The 21,866-nt window shown below is 54.3% G+C and overlaps 1 protein-coding gene across 1 annotated transcript; it reads right to left on the bottom strand.

Moving 5' to 3' along the window:
* Positions 1-8,570: 8,570 nt before the first annotated feature.
* Positions 8,571-21,289, bottom strand: slc22a17 (solute carrier family 22 member 17). The gene is made up of 10 exons (XM_069188077.1): positions 20,721-21,289; positions 17,501-18,097; positions 16,719-16,822; positions 15,382-15,536; positions 15,125-15,290; positions 14,140-14,258; positions 13,700-13,814; positions 12,986-13,209; positions 10,609-10,720; positions 8,571-10,336 (listed from the first exon to the last, which is right to left on the bottom strand). The coding sequence occupies exons 2-10, from the start codon at positions 17,924-17,926 to the stop codon at positions 10,060-10,062; spliced, it is 1,698 nt and encodes a 565-aa protein (XP_069044178.1). The 5' UTR covers positions 17,927-18,097; positions 20,721-21,289; the 3' UTR covers positions 8,571-10,059.
* Between the last annotated feature and the right edge of the window lie 577 nt (positions 21,290-21,866).

Genomic DNA, 21,866 nt, shown 5'->3' with positions numbered 1-21,866 from the left:
GGACAGCTTTATACCTTCGACCGCCCTCCCTAAAAGGCCAAGGACGACGGCCTTGGAACAGTCCAATACCCCCTCCCGGCTCTGACCTGCTGGCACTCACCTCAAGGACAAAGGCCTTTCACAGAAAAAAAACACACAGAAACCAGGCTTTTGTCTCTCCGAAATATCTCCCTGACAGTCCTGGCATTCCAGCCTGGGAAAGACGCCAGGAATTCGGCATGTCTGTGCAGTGAGTCATGCCCCTGTCCTGGCGTGTCAGACCCACTGTCCTCTCCCTCTATCCCTCACTCTCCTGTTCTCCCCCTGGGGACACAAGGTCACCAGATACTATGCCATTCCCTTCCTGGTGTTATTGTTCTTACTCCAGCACATTTATATCCAGAGATCATCCACAAAATGCACACATTCCAGCACCATTCCTGGGCACCACTAAATAGAAACTCGCTTTGGCTCAGTCAATACACCCCCATCATTAACAACATCAATGAATGTGTACCCTACTAACGAGAAACTTAGTTGCTGGGCCTCTTCTGCATTACCCCAGTTTTGTCTAGCATCACAGCATCACTGTGATGCACAGCCAACCTCAACACAGCTGGGATGATTTCAAATGAACCTTCTCTCTTCCGGACATCTGTAGCAAAACTCTGACGAAGCTCAACTTAGTGTAGCCACAACTGCAACTTAAAAATGCTACCATCATCATGATCATTTCTCTGAGTATTTGAATGAACTGTCACCGGCTCAACTCAATATTCTTTCTGCATTTGCTGTGTAGAATACTGACACTAGACTCATCTCTAACCAGATTAATATGTTCATCAAAACTGTAGAGTAGCTTAATACAGCTTCAATGTATTTCATGCACAGGTTCAAACTGACACCCCATCATCGACCGATCTGCCCATTACTCAACAAAAGCTTGATCTGGGACGCTCACACATTCAGCCTCTAGATCAGGATCTGGATATTATGTACAATTGTGGTCTCCAGGTTACAAATAAGATGTTGCTGTGCTGAAATCAGTCAGAGAAGAGTAACCAGGTAGATTTTCAGGTTTTAAGGAATGCCCTACACGGACAGGCCGAAAGAACTGATCTTTTTTTTTCTTGAACTGAGAAGATGGTGAGGGAGCCTTGTATAGGCATTCGAAATCCTGCAAGGCACCGTCCAAGTCAACCCAGCAGACATCTTTTGGACAAGAAAAACCAGAGGACACAAGTGTAAACTACTTGAAAGTGCATTTAAAACTGAGAACAGGAGCCATTGCTTTACCTAAAGGGCTACGGGAGTTCGGGACAATCTGTCCTGCTATGTGATGGATGCTGATACCCTAGCTTCCTTCAGGTAACTGCTGGATGAGACCCTAGTACCAGCAAGCTGCTAACTACCAATGAGGCCAGATGGGCCTCTCGTTTGTAAACTTATGTTCTTGACGGGGGACGTGCTTTTCCTTCATTCGGTGCTGGACATCTTGTGGATCACTGTGGAGCTTGCAGCATGTCAAAACCTGACTGGCATAAGAATGGGCAGGTCAGAGGAGCCCGTCTGTCCTTCCTCATGCTTGACTACACGGGTCAGGGACCATAGCTGTAAGCCGAGGCATAAAGACACAGTTATTACAACACAAAGCCCACAATGTGTTGTTAATATGGCAATGCCGTCGAAGAGGCACAGAGCAGCATGCACTAAAGGTATCCAATCCTTATCACCCGAGGGCTGGTGTGTGCAGATTTTCAAAATGACATAAATCAGTTGATTATTGAATTATTTGGACCAGTTTAACATCTTCCCCGAGCTCTGCTGGTACTGCTGCTTTAAAGAGACCTAGAAAACCTCCAGACACACCAGGCCTGTGGGATCAGGCCCAGGACTCCCTGGCCTGAAATATGTAAAATGGGTTGTTGAAGTGAGATGCACATGGACAGAGATCAGTAGCTGCAAAAGCCAGAGACACTGGGGACTTCATCTATATTGGGCTCAGATTGTTGCAAGCCACCCTCTGTGAATGTTCAGATTTTGAAAAGGATTACAGTGTTCAGCTGAGGATTTTCATGCCTTGCCATTTATAGAGTGACTGATTGTGTTAATATACAGTGCAAGTCTTCCAGGGTGTGCAGGCAGACGGCAGACACAGCGCGAAGCTCGAGGGCAGCCCGTCCTTGAAAAGGTTCACCGTAGCAACCGACAATTTGACTCCTTTCCATTAGGATTTAGTTTAGACAATTTCTTTTTGATATGTGTACACACTCAGTTCTTATGTCAGCATGAAATTCAGGATTTAGGGGCTTTCCAAAGGGGGCAGTCGATAGGAGCAGGGCCTGAGCCCCGTCTGCCGGACAGCTTTCCGGTCTGGGCCATGTCCCAGACGCTGACTGGGACCCCGATGGCCACTGTCGTAAGGGATCTGCCAGCTTGCAGCACCGCCGGCGAGAGCTGTCACTCCTCCCAGCTCCAGCCCTCCCCTCGGCCCTGCGGGTGAACAGGGGATGAGTTAGAGTGGCGCAGGGAGGCACAGGCATCTCAGACACTCGTTTTCAGTCATCACTTCTCCGAGTCAGGGTCACGATGGCCTGGAGCCCGTACTGGGAAGCACCCTGAGTGGAAGGTCCATGCAGCAGAACTTCCCAGTTTCCTTCAGTGCTCCCTAAGTCTCCAACCGACTGTACACTGGAGTATAAAGGTCTGTGGTTAATGTCCGATATCTGCAGTTTGTATCACCAATTGTCCTTTAAAATACCCTCCACTGTCTGCACCATGGCCAGTCAGCTTGCAGCCTGCAGCAGTCTACTCCTCTGAGGCATTTTCTCCCCACTGCTTGATCAATAACTGCAAGATCAGTGCAGCGATGAAGGGAGTGAATGTATTATAGTACTGCTTTGAGGCAGATCAGAGGGGCTTCACGTGGAGTAACTCTGGTCAACAGTATAACAGACTCAGATTCAGACTCATTACAATATATGAGAACAAAACCTCTGGTTGAAGTTACGAGATACTAAACAGGTCTCCTTTCCTCTTACGTACAAATCTCTGCCCGCACAAGGCTTTGCAAACTTTTCATCAAAAGAAGATTAGAGTCTGTGGCTTTTACCATTGTTGTCCTGGTCCTTTACTACACCTCAGCCTTGTTTTCACAATGCTGTATGTTTCCCCTCAGCCCATCAGCCACACCCTAGTCTTCCAGCTAGCACTGTTACACATTGTACAGAAAGCTTTCACTTCTGGACAGGTAAAGATCTCCTTACCAAGAGCGCGCTGGTTCGCCCCACGGCCCTTGTGAGCTCCGCAGAGAGGTACTGGCTCTCTCCTCTGCCCTCTGTGCTCTGTCCTTCACATGAGATGTCAGGATAAGGGCCTGCTCTCGGTCGTTTGGCTTTGCAGCAGCAGCTATCACCGTGGCACAGTTGTAGTTCCTTGTATCTGTAACTCAGTTTCTATAAGAGCATCTGCTAAGCAACAAATGTGGGCCTTATTACGTCTACAATCAAAACCGTGCTGCCAGTCGTAGAAGCTTCAAGATCGTTCTCGCTACTGCCACAACACAAGCTGTGGGACCACAATGCCTTATGCCGGATCCAGCTCCAATCCTGGTCCTGGGGGGTTGGTGTATCTGCTTGCCATTCCGACTCCGCTCTTGAAGACCTAATCCGTTCATCACTGGCTTAATAAGGGCAATTCAACAGCTTCTCCCAGCTCCTCAGGCACTGGGGCTCCACAAAGAGACCATCCGACCCTCCAGCTATAGTGCCGTTTACAGTTGTAGAAGTCCCCTAGGCTGCCGTTGTGCTTTCTGCACACAAGGACTGACATCACAGCTGGGATGCGAACAGGGATATCCCCCAATCCATCCCAATTAGATCAGATGCACTTGGATCCCCTACCTCTTAGCTGTGCCCACACACCGGTCCCAGAGAGAGAGAGAGATGCACAGCACCGCACAACAACGATGAGCGATGGGATGCCGAAAATGTGGGGATAGAGACAGACAATGGTGGCTGCACTGAGGGAGGCATTGTGATGTCACCTCTGGGACATGGCCATGGTGGGTGGGAGGACTGGGGCTCCCTCACACCTCTCTCCCCCCCCCTTCCCACCCCTGCTGGCCGCCAAATTCCACGACGTCGCGTCATCCCAGCAAAGCCTGCAACAACCCCCAACGGGAAGCTCCGTGGGGAGAGGGGCCACCGCTCACCGCTGGGCCGGGATGAGAGTCAGCACAGCCACGGCCAAGATAACCCGGCCCGAGAACAATGGAGCCGCCCCTGCCAGACGGACTGGAGGGTCTCCAACGCCAATCGAAAGCCAAGGCCACGTGAATCCCAGAGGAAGCCGACTGGCGGCCCACCGAGCCGTGAAAATGTCTCAAGCTGGTGCCAGCAGACGATTCAGCACAGGAGCGGTTATCGTACTCTTTCTTGGACCTGCGTCCCCCCCGCGCTCAAAGTTTCCAGTTCGTGTTGCTGTCAGACATGTTCATCGCAGCTCCTGTTGCCGGTTCTGAACAGAGTAATTGTGAAGAAATAACGCACAGGCGAAAAAGGCGGAACATTTTCAGACATTACCCACCAATTCATCTGGACGGAGGACGAAGTGTTGTTTGTGGGTAACGGCGAGTTGTACGACTGTCTCTCTCTCTCCGGGAGGCTGGAACAGGTTGCGCCGACATATTGTTGAAGACTTCACGCTGGGTTCTCTCACGAAACAGCTGGCTGAGATAGTCGGATTAAAAGGAAACAAGCTAGATGGGCCAAATGGCCTGCTCTTGTCTGTGACCTGTCGCGTGCTTATTGTACTGTATCTCGATATCGGGGACTTTCAGCTGATCAAAGCAATGCAGTCTAAAGCTCATAAAAGAATGGCTCAGTGGGTGTTTCTGTGCTGCAACAGGATGGGAAGGTGAAATGAGGTTCTGACAGTAACAGCGCAGGAGAAATGCAAGTGCAACAGCTCAGTCTAGCCTCAAGGAAACACCTTCTTGTGGCCAAGGCCAGTGTGTCTGTGTGTTTTCCAGACTGGCAGAACTGGAAGAGGCAGTTAAATCAGCTCGTGAGCGCCAGCAATGAGCTGCCGCAGGTCAGTAAGAGCGGGGATGGAGCGGACACGCCTAGATTAAGGGCTGGGCAGCAGCTGTGTTTAACGGAGCCAGACGCTAACTGGCCGAGGGCAGGGATTGATGGGCCAGAATGCAAACCCAGAGCAGGAGGGAGGATGGCTGGGCTACAGCGAGGGGCTGAAGTCCTGGAGATCCACAGTTTGCCGGCTGCCCACCGCAGCTCCTAATGACCCCGTTGATCTAATTTAAGACCTGGCCTCGGCCTTATCTGGACCACAGCTCTTCAATGATTAATGCCAGTTAACAGGGGGCAGTGGTCAGAGCTCTAACCTTGTAAGTGAACGGTTGTGGATTCAAATACTGGGACACTCACTCTTACGCCCCTGATCCAGGGAACGATACTCGCACTACTCCGGTAAAATGTGTGACTGGGGACTCATCTGTTTCTCAAAATCCAGTTACATGTTAATGTCGCCTCCCAGTATTTAAACAACAGTTGCAGAGGTCTGAGTCCCATCAGCAAACCTGGGCGGCGAAGGATCTGATGAAGGTTCCCCACTGCTCCCTTGTGCTTGCTCCCTCTGACACTCTCTGTCCCCTCTCCCTCACAGCAGAAGAAGACTCCACAGCCGGAACGTTGCCTTTCTTTTCTTCACCTTCTAGCAGAGGATGAACCTTCACCCGTTCCTGTAAACAGCATCGATCTTTTAGCAAATGGCTCACACTCTGTTCAATGATCTGTTTCCTCTGCGGGTCAAACCGGTCTTGTTTTCCGGGACTCTGGCCTGACCAGATGACCACATGGCAGCACTCTGGTGAGCTCACGCAGATCCCATCACTCTCCGAGCCAGAGCTCTGATCCCTAGGGATCCGGTGACACACCATGAGCAGGGAATCAGAGGACCTGGGGAATCAGCAGCAGCTGGAACTGCTGCGTAGTAAACGCCTATAAGAGTGACAGCAGTTAATCCTGGAGAATGATTACGGATGAGCTGCTGGTTGTGACAGTGACAAATCCAACAACAGCTAAACGTTCCCCTACTATATTCACCCCAGGTGTGCCTGGAAATGCTGCACAGCACAACAAGTGAGGAGATACTGTTCGTGTGTAAATACTCTGCTTCCACACCCAAAACCTTTCATCGTCTTCATCGCTCCGGTACCTACACACGAGGATCAGAGTAAAACTCCCAGGTGGTTCGTGTGTGAAAGCGTCTCAGACATCTCTCCCCCCGCAGAGTAATCGCACCTCAGCACTCTCTCCTGCTGTCAGAGCATGGCGGTGTGACCAGACCTGCCTGTCAGAGCTGTGTCTTTCACACTGTCTCTCCCTGGTCGTACTGTCTGGCCTCACTCTGTCTCTCTCCATTCCCTCCCCTTCTTGCACTTTCATACTGCTCCACTCGGACTGTTTCTCATTCTTCACTGGGCTGTAAATCCCTTGGCACTGACCGACCACTGGACAGTCAATCAATCTACAAGATGACCGCCTGCCTACACATTCACCACTGGACAGGATACAGATTGACCACTGGGTCAATGAGAAGGGTTCATACAGACACACTGACTGGACACTCCAGTACATTAGCACTGCACTGAGAGAGAGGGGTTCATACAGACACACTGACTGACTGGACACTCCAGTACATTAACACTGCACTGAGAGAGAGGGGTTCATACAGACACACTGACTGACTGGACACTCCAGTACATTAACACTGCACTGAGAGAGAGGGGTTCATACAGACACACTGACTGACTGGACACTCCAGTACATTAACACTGCACTGAGAGAGAGGGGTTCATACAGACACACTGACTGACTGGACACTCCAGTACATTAACACTGCACTGAGAGAGGGGTTCATACAGACACACTGACTGACTGGACACTCCAGTACATTAACACTGCACTGAGAGAGAGGGGTTCATACAGACACACTGTCTGACTGGACACTCCAGTACATGAACACTGCACTGAGAGAGAGGGGTTCATACAGACACACTGACTGGACACTCCAGTACATTAACACTGCACTGAGAGAGAGGGGTTCATACAGACACACTGACTGGACACTCCAGTACATTAACACTGCACTGAGAGAGAGGGGTTCATACAGACACACTGACTGGACACTCCAGTACATTAACACTGCACTGAGAGAGAGGGGTTCATACAGACACACTGACTGGACACTCCAGTACATCAACACTGCACTGAGAGACAGGGGTTCATACAGACACACTGACTGACTGGACACTCCTGTACATTAACACTGCACTGAGAGAGAGGGGTTCATACAGACACACTGACTGGACACTCCAGTACATTAACACTGCACTGAGAGAGAGGGGTTCATACAGACACACTGACTGACTGGACACTCCAGTACATTAACACTGCACTGAGAGAGAGGGGTTCATACAGACACACTGACTGGACACTCCAGTACATTAACACTGCACTGAGAGAGATGAACAGAGGTGGGGGGATTAACAGATTAGAGAGAGGCACAAAGAGAGAAGATATTTAAAGGCACAATAGCAGCTGAGAAACCCGTGGCATTCTTGACATACCGGAGCGCTGACTCTGTCCCTAGAATACAGAAAACACAACTGATACATCCTGAATCCTGACAGTTTCTCAGCCAAGAAGATACAATGATGCCAAATGATCTCTTTCCCCCTCGTGTGGCCGAGCCCGGTAATGACATGGAAACACCAGAACACCAGTAAAGCCCTTTGCTTCTTGTTGAGTCTCCTCCTGTTCTTGTGTCCTCTTGCATACTCCCAAGACGTTTAACTCCACAGGCATGGAATACATACTTCTGGCATTTTACTATTTTGACGATACTGCTTTCTTCTGTGTAAATGAAGTCCCCTTGCCATAGGTTTGTCTGTTAACCTTGGAGGGAAAGGTGCTCAGAATAGGTGCCCACAGCTATTGGTATCAGCTTGATATCAGCTCACAGGTGGAAGTGACATTTTTGTAATTGAAAAGGTTCCAAAGCTGCACAGGGGCAAGGTGGAGAGTTTCTGTGAAAGAGAGGTACTTGAAAACTACATTATAGTGCATCTGAATGGCCCCAATGAATGCTATGCCACGGGAGAAGACGTGAGATTGCTCACATTAAGCAGGTCATGCAGGTAGGGAACTTTAAGTACATGCATAGCCTGAGGAAAGGGTGGGGTGGCTGGATCCGAGATTAAATCTGTCCTGAGCAGGAGCTGCCTTGAAAATCGGAGGGTGTTGCTCACCTGCAGCATCTCTGTGTCAAAACTGGAAAGACATCAGTGCTTTGCTGACTGCAACAACAATTATCACTAGGTGGCATGTACTGCTAGTCAGAGCTAATAACTGCAAGAGAGAATCATCACTGGAACAGCGGCCTCTGCTGGTCAGAGCTAATAACTACAACAGAGAATCTTCACAGCACGAACTACAGCAAATAGGCAACTCCAACATTCCGAACTCCCATCAGTCCATCACACATAAAAAACAGCAGACAGGAGGGGGTTGTTTTCAGCAGATTTTATTGTCGTTTTTCAAACTGGAGACTGAGAACTGTTATACATCTCTCACAGACGTCCCCGCCATCACCAGCACTGAAGGGGACACTGTGAGGAGCGTCCCTGTAGATGCCCGACAGCCGAGCACATTCAGGTACAGAAGGTCTGGCGACAGCCCCGGGTGCGGCTCCTCGTTTCCACTGGCCACCTGCGGGCCAGGCCGGGCCGGGCCGGGCCAGAGTTGCTGGCTGCCTCTGCAGGCACTGCCCGCCTAGGACGCCGCTCAGCTTCACCGGAGGCCACCGAGCTGCAGTCACCCGTTACTACAGCCCTGTTCCCTGCAGGATACTGCAGAGCGGAGACGAAGGAACGCACGCCTCTCGACGGAACCCGCATGCTAAACGCTCATCTCTGGGCCGACAGCGGACATTCGCTTTGACGCCTGGGGTGAGTCTGGATACGGTTCCCTGTCGCGTCCTGCTCGAGAAGTGCAGGCCCAGAGCACAGAGCACAGGGCACAGGGCACAGGGCACAGAGCACAGAGCACAGAGCACAGAGCACAGGGCACAGGGCTCCTCACGCGACCCAAACGGGCTTCTTCAGAATCAATTGCAAAACAAGAGCCAGGGGACACAAAAGGAAACGGCAGGGAAGAGCATTTAAAACCGAGAGCAGGGTGGTGGGGGTGGGGAACAGGCTGCTCAGCCATGTTGTTGAAGCCGATACCCTGGCTTCTCTCCAGACACAGCTGGGTGAGACCCTCCAGTCAGGACAGGAGGCTCCTCTTTACACAGAGGGTGGCAGGGTCGGGGAACAAGCCGATACCCTGGACTCTCTCGAGACACAGCTGGTGCGGGACGCCCAGGTCCAGTAGGTATTCACGCCGAAACGAGCCAGAGGAGCCCAGTGGCCTCCTGTCGTTTGTGAGCTCCTGCGCTCTCCTGTACTCCCCCCGCCCACTCTAGCGCCGGCGGACTGCCGCTCGCGACCCGCGAGGCTGCCGAAGCGGCAGAGAGAGCAGAGGCGCCACACGGACCCCCAGGCCTGGGGGGAGGGGGATTCCCCATTCAAACCCAGAACCGGGCCGGCTGGACAGTTCTGGGTCACACCCCCCATCTTCCACACTGCTCTGTCCCAGGACGCAGCCGCACACGGAGCGCGGAGCCGGATCAGCGGAGGCCCTGGAGTTCCTGGCCACTCCACCACAGGCGCCCGCCTGGCTCCTCCCAGAGACGACCGCCCCACCGCCGCCACCACCGCCACCAGGGGGCGCCCAGCTGGGGACGACCGGGATCGAGGAACACAAGCGTGCCGTCGCCGGACCTGTCCGGGTTCGAGGCGGCGCTGACCCCGCGTGGGCTCCTGCAGAGCCGCACCGCAGGGCACAGGGAGGAGGCGGGGAGGCGGGAGCAGAACCAGCACGCGGGCCGAGCGCAGCCACAGACCAGCGCGAGGAGGGCAGCAGGCCGTCAGCAGTCCCGCGCCAGCCCCCCGCCTCAGATGGAGGGGTTGGGTGTGGACAGCAGGGGGACGTTGTCCTTCCTCCTCCTGCCCAGCGGGGGGCGGCGGTACGCCTCGCCGTCCGGCAGGGTCTCCGGCAGGGGCTTCCTCTTGCTCTCCGGCAGCAGCAGGATGGACAGGACGCACAGCAGGGCGAGGGAGGAGTAGACCACGTGGTGCAGGAAGTAGCCGTAGTGGTTGTGCAGGTCCATGATGGGGGCACTGAGGCGGCCCACTGAGCCCAGAGCCAGAATCACACCAACACCACAGCCCCTGAGAGAGAGGGGTCAATACAGACACACTGACTGACTGGACACTCCAGTACATTAACACTGCACTGAGAGAGAGGGGTTCATACAGACACACTGACTGGACACTCCAGTACATTAACACTGCACTGAGAGAGAGGGGTTCATACAGACACACTGACTGACTGGACACTCCAGTACATTAACACTGCACTGAGAGAGAGGGGTTCATACAGACACACTGACTGGACACTCCAGTACAGTAACTGTAATGAGGGGTGGAGAGGGCAGTCCTACCGGATGATGGTGGGCACAATCTCGGCTGTGAAGAGGACGCAGAGCGAGGCCGCAGCCTGTGAGGAGAAGAGCCCCAGGACAGAGAAGATGGTGATCGCCCACTCATTGAGGTCTGTGAAAGAGAGAGAAGGAGGATCAATGCAGGGGCAGAAGATCAGGCCTTACACACATTCATCTGAAAAGAGAAGCTCGACAAACCAACAGCACTGCAAATCAAATGCAAGGAACAACACATCTTGTATAATACATGCTCTCCACCACAAGGGGGCACCTAAGCCATACAGTCACACTAAATTTCTCATTTCTCAAGTTCAACCAGTTTTATCGGCACGGCCAGCAAATTAGCGTCGCCAAAGCCACAAGACATTTACAGCTAAATTATTATTGCTGCTATTTTGAGTTAAGAGGCACAAAGTTCCAAAGCAATGAGGGTCACGTGGTGCTCCCATCGCTGTAAGCGTACTGAGACAGGCGATCAAAGGAAATTTTCTGGTGAATTACTCTGGCTAATCATAATAAAGAGCAGACCTTCACCAGAAATCGGGGTAAAAGGACAGAGCAGGAAGGAAACAGAAGGCAGACGTAAAAAAGAAGAAGCACCATCACCCTCCTCCTCCTCAGAGGATCTGGTTCTGATCCGTCTCAGAGACAAGAGTCTGGCTAGTTAGTCAGCAGCTGGGTCTGGAGAGCTCCGTGTCCAATTTCATTACAGGAAATTCCCATTTCCTCGGCTGTGGAATCCTCGGACTAGAGACCTTCTCTCCTAGTCGGTGATGCGCCTTTAGAACAGGAAGACTCCCATTCGCCCGGCACAGGCAGCCCTGTCCGGTGTGTGTGGCGTGCACGCGCGCAAGCCGGCCCTGTCCGGTGTGTGTGCCGTGCACGCGCGCAAGCCGGCCCTGTCCGGTGTGTGTGCCGTGCACGCGCGCGAGCCGGCCCTGTCCGGTGTGTGTGCCGTGCACGCGCGCGAGGTAGTGGTGTCAAGTTTGTGTTGTCAGTGTCCCAGTGGGCTTGGTTTGTTCTGTGCATGTCTGTGTGTCCCAGCGTGAGAAATAATGCTGTCCAGTGTGTGTTGTGTGCGTGTGTGTGTCCCAGTGGGTAATGTAGTGCTGTTTGTGTTGTGCTTGTGTGTCCCCCAGTGGGTGAGACAGTGCTGTCCAGTGTGTGTTGTGCAGGTGTGTGTCCAGTGTGCGAGGTAATGCTGTTTGTGTTGTGCTGTGATTGGGTTGACTGCGATTCGTGTTGTTTCAGCTGTGATTGTGATTCTCCTGAGATTGGTTGGTGTCGGTGAGCTTCAGGACCAGCTGGATCAGCTCTGGGCTCAGCAGGGCCTTGTGGTGGTTGGAAGACTGGTAACTTTTTTTAAGGTGTAGCCTGTAGATAACCAATACTGTGTATTTTATTTCTCTCTTCTGTTTATCTATTAGCAGTCGATATTGGCCTAATTGCTCCCTGCACTCATTGTTAGCAGTTTTTCTCTGCGCGTGCAAGATGTTTTTACAGAAATCTGTGAGCAGGGCTTTCACAGAGTGTTTGTGTCATTGTAATCCTGGACTGTGACAGGAGCCCACACTTCACTGCCACATAGCCAGAAGCATGTCACCCAGCAACTCACACTGGCAGCCCACTGGAGCTCAGCAGGTGTGAGCCTGGCCAGTACCTGAGTGGGAGCCTCCTGGGAAAATCTAAGGTTGCTGTTGGAAAAGGTGTTAGTGGGGCCAGCAGGGGGTGCTCACCCTGCAGTCTGTGTGGATCCTAATGCCCTAGTGTAGTGACGGGGACACTGTACTGTAAAAAGGCTCCATCCTTAGGATGAGATGTCTGTGGTCATTAAAAATCCCAGGGTGTTTCTCGAAGAGAGTAGGGGTGTTACCCCTGTGTCCTGGCCAAATTTCCCCCTGGCCTTTACCAGTCATGGCCTCCTAATAACCCCCCTCTCTGAACTGTCTTCATCACTCTGCTCTCCTCCCCACTGAGAGCTGGTGTGTGTGAGAAGACTGGAGCATCATCCAGGTGGGGCTGCACACTGGTGCTGGAGGAGGGGATCCCCATTACCCAAAAAGAGCTTTGAGTGGAGTGTCCAGAAAGCGCTATATAAGCAGTTATTAATTCTTATTACATACTTTAGGGCATCAGGCTGGATAACAATTTCTACTCTTCAGAGCTGGACTTTGAGGGGAGGAGGGGATATTGCAGTGTCCCCGTTCAATGATGCAGAAAGGCCCGCATGCCCTCTCCTTCAGCACCCTCCCTGCCAGGTCAGTCAGCAATGAACCGATTCTCAGCACGAGGCTACGCAAGAATGAACATGCAACAACTGTGTCATACACGCACTCGGCCACAAGGGGGAGCAGGAGTCACGATGACACTGACTCACACTCTATGAGTCCCAGCAGTATCAGGGAAGCAAGGCCCGTCATCGTCATAGCAAGGAGCAGGATGCCACGGCGACCACAGCGATCCACAGTGGCGCAGAGACAAGCACAGGCCACGCCCCCCGTGCTGCACGACAGGAGATAGGAGGAGTAGAACCCAGTCTGGGTCCCCCGGACATCCCCCCGAAACGAGCTGTAGCAGTGGTGGATACCATGAGATATGAACCTGCCAGAGAGAGAGAGGTTCATACAGACACACTGACTGACTGGACACTCCAGTACATTAACACTGCACTGGGAGAGGGGGGTTCATACAGACACACTGACTGACTGGACACTCCAGTACATTAACACTGCACTGAGAGAGAGGGGTTCATACAGACACACTGACTGGACACTCCAGTACATTAACACTGCACTGAGAGAGAGAGGGGTTCATACAGACACACTGACTGGACACTCCAGTACATTAACACTGCACTGAGAGAGAGGGGTTCATACAGACACACTGACTGACTAGACACTCCAGTACATTAACACTGCACTGAGAGAGAGGGGTTCATACAGACACACTGACTGACGGGACACTCCAGTACATTAACACTGCACTGAGAGAGAGGGGTTCATACAGACACACTGACTGACTGGACACTCCAGTACATTAACACTGCACTGAGGGAGAGGGGTTCATACAGACATACAGAGGTTATACTCACGAAGTGAAACCCAGCACACAAAGGTTCTTCCAGATGTTCCTGCAGTGCAGCAGTTCAGGGAGCGACAGCCAGGAGGCAGTAGAGTGGGGCCTGTACAAGCTCACCGAGTCCAGCTCTGTCAACACACAGGACAGTTACACACAGGGGACGGCCAACACTGCTTCGCAAGTCTCTCTACTCTACACAACGGGAGCTACAACAGCAGCTCTGTCGACACAGCAGCACAACACTGTAATACACCAAGTGTCACTGTGTAGCACTTTAACAATACAGATCAGGCACAGCCACAGGCTACAACTGTGGTGAAGTACGAAATCACAACAGCACACAACAGGAATGTACAGCAACAGTCCAGAATACATAAGTACTCCTCTGCCAACACACAACACACAACACTGCCTCGCCAACCTGGGCACACGCGCACATGCAAACGCACGCACCTGTGAAGCCGTCCTCCTCTCTCTCCCTCTCCCTCTGCTCGCGGAAGGAGTGCAGGTCTGTCTGCTCCGGGCTGGAGAGCAGGAGCCAGCGAGGCGACTCGGGGAACACACCTGGCAGGCTGACACAGGCCGCAGGTTAGCATGTCCGTGACATCACTTCCTGCCAGACAGGACCGAGGCCCCGACTGACGACTGACTGGCCCAGCCCCACACCCACTCCTGTCCAGCCAATCCTAACGCACCACAACCCAGCCCAGCCCCATACCCAACCCACCCCCACAGAACCCAACCCAGTCCAGCCCCACACCCATCGCCACAGAACCCAACACACCCCAGCCTAGTCCAGCCCAGCCCAGCCGAACCCAACAAACCCCAGCTGAACCCAACACACCCAAGCCCAGTCCAGCCCCACACCCAGCCCCACAGAACCCAACACACCCCAGCCTGGCCCAGCCCCACATCCAGCCAAACCCTACACACCCCGGCCCAGCCCAGCTGAACCCAACACACCCCAGCCCAGTCCAGTCCAGCCCCGTCCAGCCCCACACCCAGCCCAGCCCAGCCGAACCCAACACACCCCAGCCCAGTCCATCCGAACCCAACACACCCCAGCCCAGCCCAACCACACACCCAGCCCAGCCCAGCCGAACCCAATATACCCCAGCCCAGTCCAGCCCCACAGAACCCAACACACCCCAGCTAAACCCAACACACCCCAGCCCAGTCCAGCCTCACAGAACCCATCACACCTCAACTGAACCCAACACACCCCAGCCCAGTCCAGCCCCCCACACCCAGCCCCACAGATCCCAACACACCCCAGCCTGGCACAGCCCCACATCCAGCAAAGCCCAGCCGAACACAACACACCACAGCCCGGCCCAGCCCCACACCCAGCCCAGCCGAACCCAACACACCCCAGCCTGGTCTATCCCCACACCCAGCCCATCTCACACAACCCACATAGCCCGAACCCGACTCTCACCCGTAGCTCAGGAACAGAGCCAGCGGGGCCGTGATCGCCCCCTGCAGGCCCCTCCAGGACTGGCAGCCCACAGCCACGCCCAGCAGCAGGAACTCCCCGGCAACCATCACCAGGCCCGCTGCCATGGTGACCATCAGCCGCAGCGATGGGTCGCACAGCTCCACACCTGTGGGTCAAGCACAGAGGCGGTCAGCTCGGAGGAGCCCTGTCTGTCCCTCTGCCCGCCCCGCCCTCTGCCCCCCGACCCCGTCACTCACGGGTGATGTACAGAGTGAGGTAGACTCCGGCCGTGGCGGCGGCGAGGAAGAAGCGCGTGAGGATGAAGATGGAAGGGGAGGGGGAGAGACACACCAGCAGCCCGAACAGCACTGACAAGGACAAGGAGGACAAGAAGGCCTTCAGCCGCCCAAACCTGAGATGGAGACAGACAGGAAGTCAGTGTGTCTGTATGAACCCCTCTCTCTCAGTGCAGTGTTAATGTACTGGAGTGTCCAGTCAGTCAGTGTGTCTGTATGAACCCCTCTCTCTCAGTGCAGTGTTAATGTACTGGTGTGTCCAGTCAGTCAGTGTGTCTGTATGAACCCCTCTCTCTCAGTGCAGTGTTAATGTACTGGAGTGTCCAGTCAGTCAGTGTGTCTGTATGAACCCCTCTCTCTCAGTGCAGTGTTAATGTACTGGTGTGTCCAGTCAGTCAGTGTGTCTGTATGAACCCCTCTCTCTCAGTGCAGTGTTAATGTACTGGAGTGTCCAGTCAGTGTGTCTGTATGAACCCCTCTCTCCCAGTGCAGTGTTAATGTACTGGAGTGTCCAGTCAGTCAGTGTGTCTGTATGAACCCCTCTCTCTCAGTGCAGTGTTAATGTACTGGTGTGTCCAGTCAGTCAGTGTGTCTGTATGAACCCCTCTCTCTCAGTGCAGTGTTAATGTACTGGAGTGTCCAGTCAGTCAGTGTGTCTGTATGAACCCCTCTCTCTCAGTGCAGTGTTAATGTACTGGTGTGTCCAGTCAGTCAGTGTGTCTGTATGAACCCCTCTCTCTCAGTGCAGTGTTAATGTACTGGAGTGTCCAGTCAGTGTGTCTGTATGAACCCCTCTCTCCCAGTGCAGTGTTAATGTACTGGAGTGTCCAGTCAGTCAGTGTGTCTGTATGAACCCCTCTCTCTCAGTGCAGTGTTAATGTACTGGAGTGTCCAGTCAGTCAGTGTGTCTGTATGAACCCCTCTCTCTCAGTGCAGTGTTAATGTACTGGAGTGTCCAGTCAGTGTGTCTGTATGAACCCCTCTCTCTCAGTGCAGTGTTAATGTACTGGAGTGTCCAGTCAGTGTGTCTGTATGAACCCCTCTCTCTCAGTGCAGTGTTAATGTACTGGAGTGTCCAGTCAGTCAGTGTGTCTGTATGAACCCCTCTCTCTCAGTGCAGTGTTAATGTACTATAGTGTCCAGTCAGTGTGTCTGTATGAACCCCTCTCTCTCAGTGCAGTGTTAATGTACTGGAGTGTCCAGTCAGTGTGTCTGTATGAACCCCTCTCTCTCAGTGCAGTGTTAATGTACTGGAGTGTCCAGTCAGTCAGTGTGTCTGTATGAACCCCTCTCTCTACCTGTCAGCAATGTAGCCCAGGATCAAACATCCGGTCAGGATGCCCAGTATGAAACAGACCTCCTCCACTGGCACCTTCCAGTACTGGTCACACACTAGGTCCCACTGTGGAGAGAGGGTGGAGGGACACAGGAGGGTTGAGGAGCTCACCTATTAGAAATAACATTGTCCCCACACTGCCAACAAGCATAGCATAGGAAGAGGAGCATGCATTAACAACAGCAAGAATAAATAAGGGTAAGAAACAGCGCCCCCTCCCTGTGCACAGGCTCAGCAGGGGAACTGCAGTCCCCATCACCAGTAACAGTAATAATAGAGTAAGAAACAGCGCCCCCTCCCGGTGCTCAGGCTCAGCGGGGGAACTGCAGTCCCCATAAGCAGTAACAGTAATAATAGAGTAAGAAACAGCGCCCCCTCCCGGTGCAAAAGCTCAGCGGGGGAACTGCAGTCCCCATCACCAGTAACAGTAATAATAGAGTAAGAAACAGCGCCCCCTCCCGGTGCTCAGGCTAAGCGGGGGAACTGCAGTCCCCATCAGCAGTAACAGTAATAATGCTGTAAGAAACAGCGCCCCCTCCCGGTGCTCAGGCTCAGCAGGGGAACTGCAGTCCCCATCAGCAGTAACAGTAATAATGCTGTAAGAAACAGCGCCCCCTCCCTGTGCTCAGGCTCAGCGGGGGAACTGCAGTCCCCATCAGCAGTAACAGTAATAATGCTGTAAGAAACAGCGCCCCCTCCCTGTGCCACAGGCAGCACCCCCAGACCAGGGCAGGCCCTCGGTACCTCGGTGACCATGTTGTGCTTCAGGCCCTCGGTGCTGTTGTAGACCCAGCCCGCCTGGCAGGGCACGGTGCCGGCCGGGGTCCCGTTCACCAGCTGGACCTGCTGGCACTGGGCGGGCGTGGCGTTGAGCGGCGCGCGCGTGCCGGGGGCCGGCGCGCAGCGGTGCGGGGGCGGCCGCGTCAGCAGGGCGTCGGAGGACAGGACGAAGGCCAGGAAGAGGTTGGGCGCGGCGGTCAGGGCCAGCAGGAGGCGCTGCCGGCGCCGGCCCAGGGCCAGCACCACGCCCTCCGCGGTGGAGGACAGGGAGGAGGGCGGGGCGGGGGGCGACGGGTCCGAGAGGGAGAGGGGGGGCGTGGGGGCCTCCGGGAGGGAGCAGGGGGGCGCGGCCGAGCCGGGGCTGGGCAGCGGGTCGGAGTGGGGGTCCATCTCGGAGCTCTGTGGGCGCGTCCCGCGGACGAGACGGAGAGAGACAACAGGAACCAGGCCGACTCTCCGGGCCGGGTCGGGTCGGGTCGGCTCAGACGATCAGAACCCTGCGCTGTTCCCCTCTCCCCCTCTGTCCTGCTCCCAGGAGAGAGAGAGGGGGGAGGGGGAGATCTGGAGACGGGGAGACGGGGAGACAGGGAGACGGGGAGACGGGGAGACGGGGAGACGGGGAGACGGGGAGAGAAGGCTTTTCAGTCTCCACATCACCAGCAATGACGACACACAACATGAAGCACAACACGGAGGAGGCACTAGCCCAGCAGGATAAGAGCTCCGCCTGGGCTCTGCGTGGGGCCTGACGCAGATGCTCGTTCACACTACAGGCCGCGGGTGTAATATGGACAGAGGGGTGCATCATTTACCCCCCTCGACTCTGATCCTGGAGGGCTGGTGCATCTGAAAGCTTCTAACTCAGCTCTCTTCAGGCTCCTAATACCCTGCTCTTCTATAGCGCTTTTCTGGACACTCCACTCAAAGCTCTTTACAGGTAATGGGGATCCCCTCCACCACCAGCAGTGTGAAGCCCCACCTGGATGATGCTCCAGTCTGCTCACACACACCAGCTCTCAGTGGGGAGGAGAGCAGAGTGATGAAGCCAGTTCAGAGAGGGGGGTTATTAGGAGGCCATGACTGGTGAAGGACAGGGGGGAAATTTGGCCAGGACACAGGGGTAACACCCCTACTCTCTTCGAGAAACACCCTGGGATTTTTAATGACCACAGAGAGTCAGGACGGTGCCTTTTTACATACTACTGTCCCCATCACTGTCCTGGGGCATTAGGACCCACACAGACCACAGGGTGAGCGCCCCCTGCTGGCCCCACTAACACCTCTTGCAGCAGCAGCCTTAGTTTGTCCCAGGAGTCTCCCCTCCAGGTACTGACCAGGCTCACACCTGCTGAGCTCCAGTGGGCTGACAGTGTGAGCTGCAGGGTGATATAGTTACTGTTTAACAAACTCAACTGGCTGAATCTGGTAGCTTCTCCAAGCTTCTCAGGACCCGAGCTCGATCACCCCAATTTACACACTCCCAACACCCCACACCCCACACATTGACCTGAACACCCCCCACACACGGCCCTGTACACACCCTCAACACCCCCCCACACACACTGACCTGTACACACCCTCAACACTCCCCCACACACACACGGACCTGTACACACCCTCAACACCCCCCCACACACACTGACCTGTACACACCCTCAACACCCCCCCACACACACTGACCTGTACACACCCTCAACACCCCCCCACACACACACTGACCTGTACACACCCTCAACACCCCCCCACACACACACACTGACCTGTACACACCCTCAACACCCCCCACACACGGCCCTGTACACACCCTCAACACCCCCCACACACGGCCCTGTACACACCCTCAACACCCCCCCTCACACACACACAGACCTGTACACACCCTCAACACCCCCTCACACACACTGCCCTGTACACACCCTCAACACCCCCTCACACACACTGCCCTGTACACACCCTCAACACTCCCCCCCACACACACAGACCTGTACACACCCTCAACACCCCCCCAACACACACTGACCTGTACACACCCTCAACACCCCCCCAACACACTGACCTGTGCACACCCTCAACACCCCCTCACACACGGACCTGTACACACCCTCAACACCCCCCCACACACACACACTGACCTGTACACACCCTCAACACCCCCTCACACACACACTGACCTGTACACACCCTCAACACTCCCCCACACACACACGGACCTGTACACACCCTCAACACCCCCCCACACACACACACTGACCTGTACACACCCTCAACACCCCCCCACACACACTGACCTGTACACACCCTCAACACCCCCACACACACACTGACCTGTACACACCCTCAACACCCTCCCCCACACACACACTGACCTGTACACACCCTCAACACCCCCCCACACACACACTGCCCTGTACACACCCTCAACACCCCCACACACACACTGACCTGTACACACCCTCAACACCCCCACACACACACTGCCCTGTACACACCCTCAACACCCCCACACACACACTGACCTGTACACACCCTCAACACTCCCCCACACACACACTGACCTGTACACACCCTCAACACTCCCCCACACACACACTGACCTGTACACACCCTCAACACCCCCCCACACACACTGACCTGTACACACCCTCAACACCCCCCCACACACACACTGCCCTGTACACACCCTCAACACCCCCACACACACACTGACCTGTACACACCCTCAACACCCCCACACACACACACTGACCTGTACACCCCCCACAAACACACACTGACCTGTACACCCCCCCCCCCAACACACACACACACACTGACCTGTACACACCCTCAACACCCCCCCACACACACTGACCTGTACACACCCTCAACACCCCCCCACACACACTGACCTGTACACAACTTCAACACCCTCCCCCACGCACACACTGACCTGTACACGCCCTCAACACCCCTAAACACACACTGCGCTGTAAACACCCCCCACACACACACACTGTCGACCACAACACGCGCTGCCATATGTTCACAGACAATACAGACAACACACACACCCCACAACCGCACACACATCTACACACACAATACACAATCACACACACACACAGATACCGCACAGCGACAACCCACAGGGAGTAATGAGCACACGACCCACGGACGGACACCCACGGAGCCCCAGCCCGTTTACCTCTCGCTGTCAGTATCCGGGAGGCGGGCAGGAGGATGCAGGGCCGGTACCGGCCCGGGGACCGGGAGAGAGAACCGCGATGCACCGGAACCGCAGGTGCAGAAATATGCGAGATCAGTCTCAACGCTGGGACAGGGAGGCGGGCCACCCCGACCGCCGCTTCAATCTCACTGAAAACGACACATATTTCCCCCGCGTCAGTCCCTCTCCCCGTCTACGTCCGTGCCTGTCGGCGCTGCTCCTGTTCGACTTTCCCAGCTTGAGGTCGTCTCTCCTCCTGCTCCTCTCCCTCTCTCTCTCCCCTCTTCCTCCCCGCTGTTCCGCAGCGTAACCTGCGCGGGCGGGAGCGGATCAAACTCGAGCCCGTCTGCCTCTGGCCCAGGATGCGGGACCGACCGAGATCCGTCTTCCTGCCTCGCCGGTCGCCGGTTTCTAACGTTACTCACACGACCCGCATCTGTCGGATTTTTAATTTTGTTTGTTGTCGGCCGACGTAAAAAAAAGAGCGTGCCCGTGTAACGTGCGCCGAGGTCCTTAAAGGGGAGGGCGCTGTGAGGCTCTGGGCTTACAATTTCCACATCTAAGCGTCACACAAGCAGTAGGTCAGGGGAATTATAATATTTTAGATAAGAAACGTCATAATAAATATATCCGGAAATTAGGGTTGGGTGTATCGTCCCCTTTATCGCGAGGAAAGTACATTTTGACGATAGCGGTGATGAGACTCTTGTTTGAGCGAGAACAGAGTCCTTAGAATTTATTCGTTATGATCACATCACTCTTCTCACCCCGTCAGAAACTAAAGACATTCGTGTTAAAATTCTTCACACGCGTCCCTCTACAGGGATTTCTGAGAAAGGGGCTTTATTTTGACTAACACCTGTACTTTCGTGAGTCTGACACTGGAAGATCTGAACGTTTGTTCATGTTATCATATAACAGGTGTCTCGTGTTCTGTTTCTGGTTAAATACTGTAGCTCCTATTGTAACAGACTGTTCTCCTGTACTGGACTGTAGCTCCTATTGTAACAGGACTGTTCTACTGTACTGGACTGTAGCTCCTATTGTAACAGGACTGTTCTCCTGTGCTGGACTGTAGCTCCTATTGTAACAGGACTGTTCTCCTGTACTGGACTGTAGCTCCTA

This window comes from Lepisosteus oculatus, chromosome 4 (assembly GCF_040954835.1).
Source record: "Lepisosteus oculatus isolate fLepOcu1 chromosome 4, fLepOcu1.hap2, whole genome shotgun sequence".
NCBI classification, from domain to species: domain Eukaryota; kingdom Metazoa; phylum Chordata; class Actinopteri; order Semionotiformes; family Lepisosteidae; genus Lepisosteus; species Lepisosteus oculatus.
The sequence above is the reverse complement of the archived record's forward strand: the minus strand, read 5'-3'. Positions and strand labels throughout refer to the sequence as shown.

Bases quoted from the DNA above. Each gene is read 5' to 3' on its own strand.
- slc22a17 (XM_069188077.1), bottom strand. From the start codon at position 17,926: ATGGACCCCCACTCCGACCCGCTGCCCAGCCCCGGCTCGGCCGCGCCC. The intron at 15,291-15,381 runs GTGAGTGACGGG...CTTGACCCACAG, and splicing joins CCTCACTCTGTACATCACCC to GTGTGGAGCTGTGCGACCCA. The intron at 14,259-15,124 runs GTGAGAGTCGGG...GGCCTGTGTCAG, and splicing joins GCTCTGTTCCTGAGCTACGG to CCTGCCAGGTGTGTTCCCCG.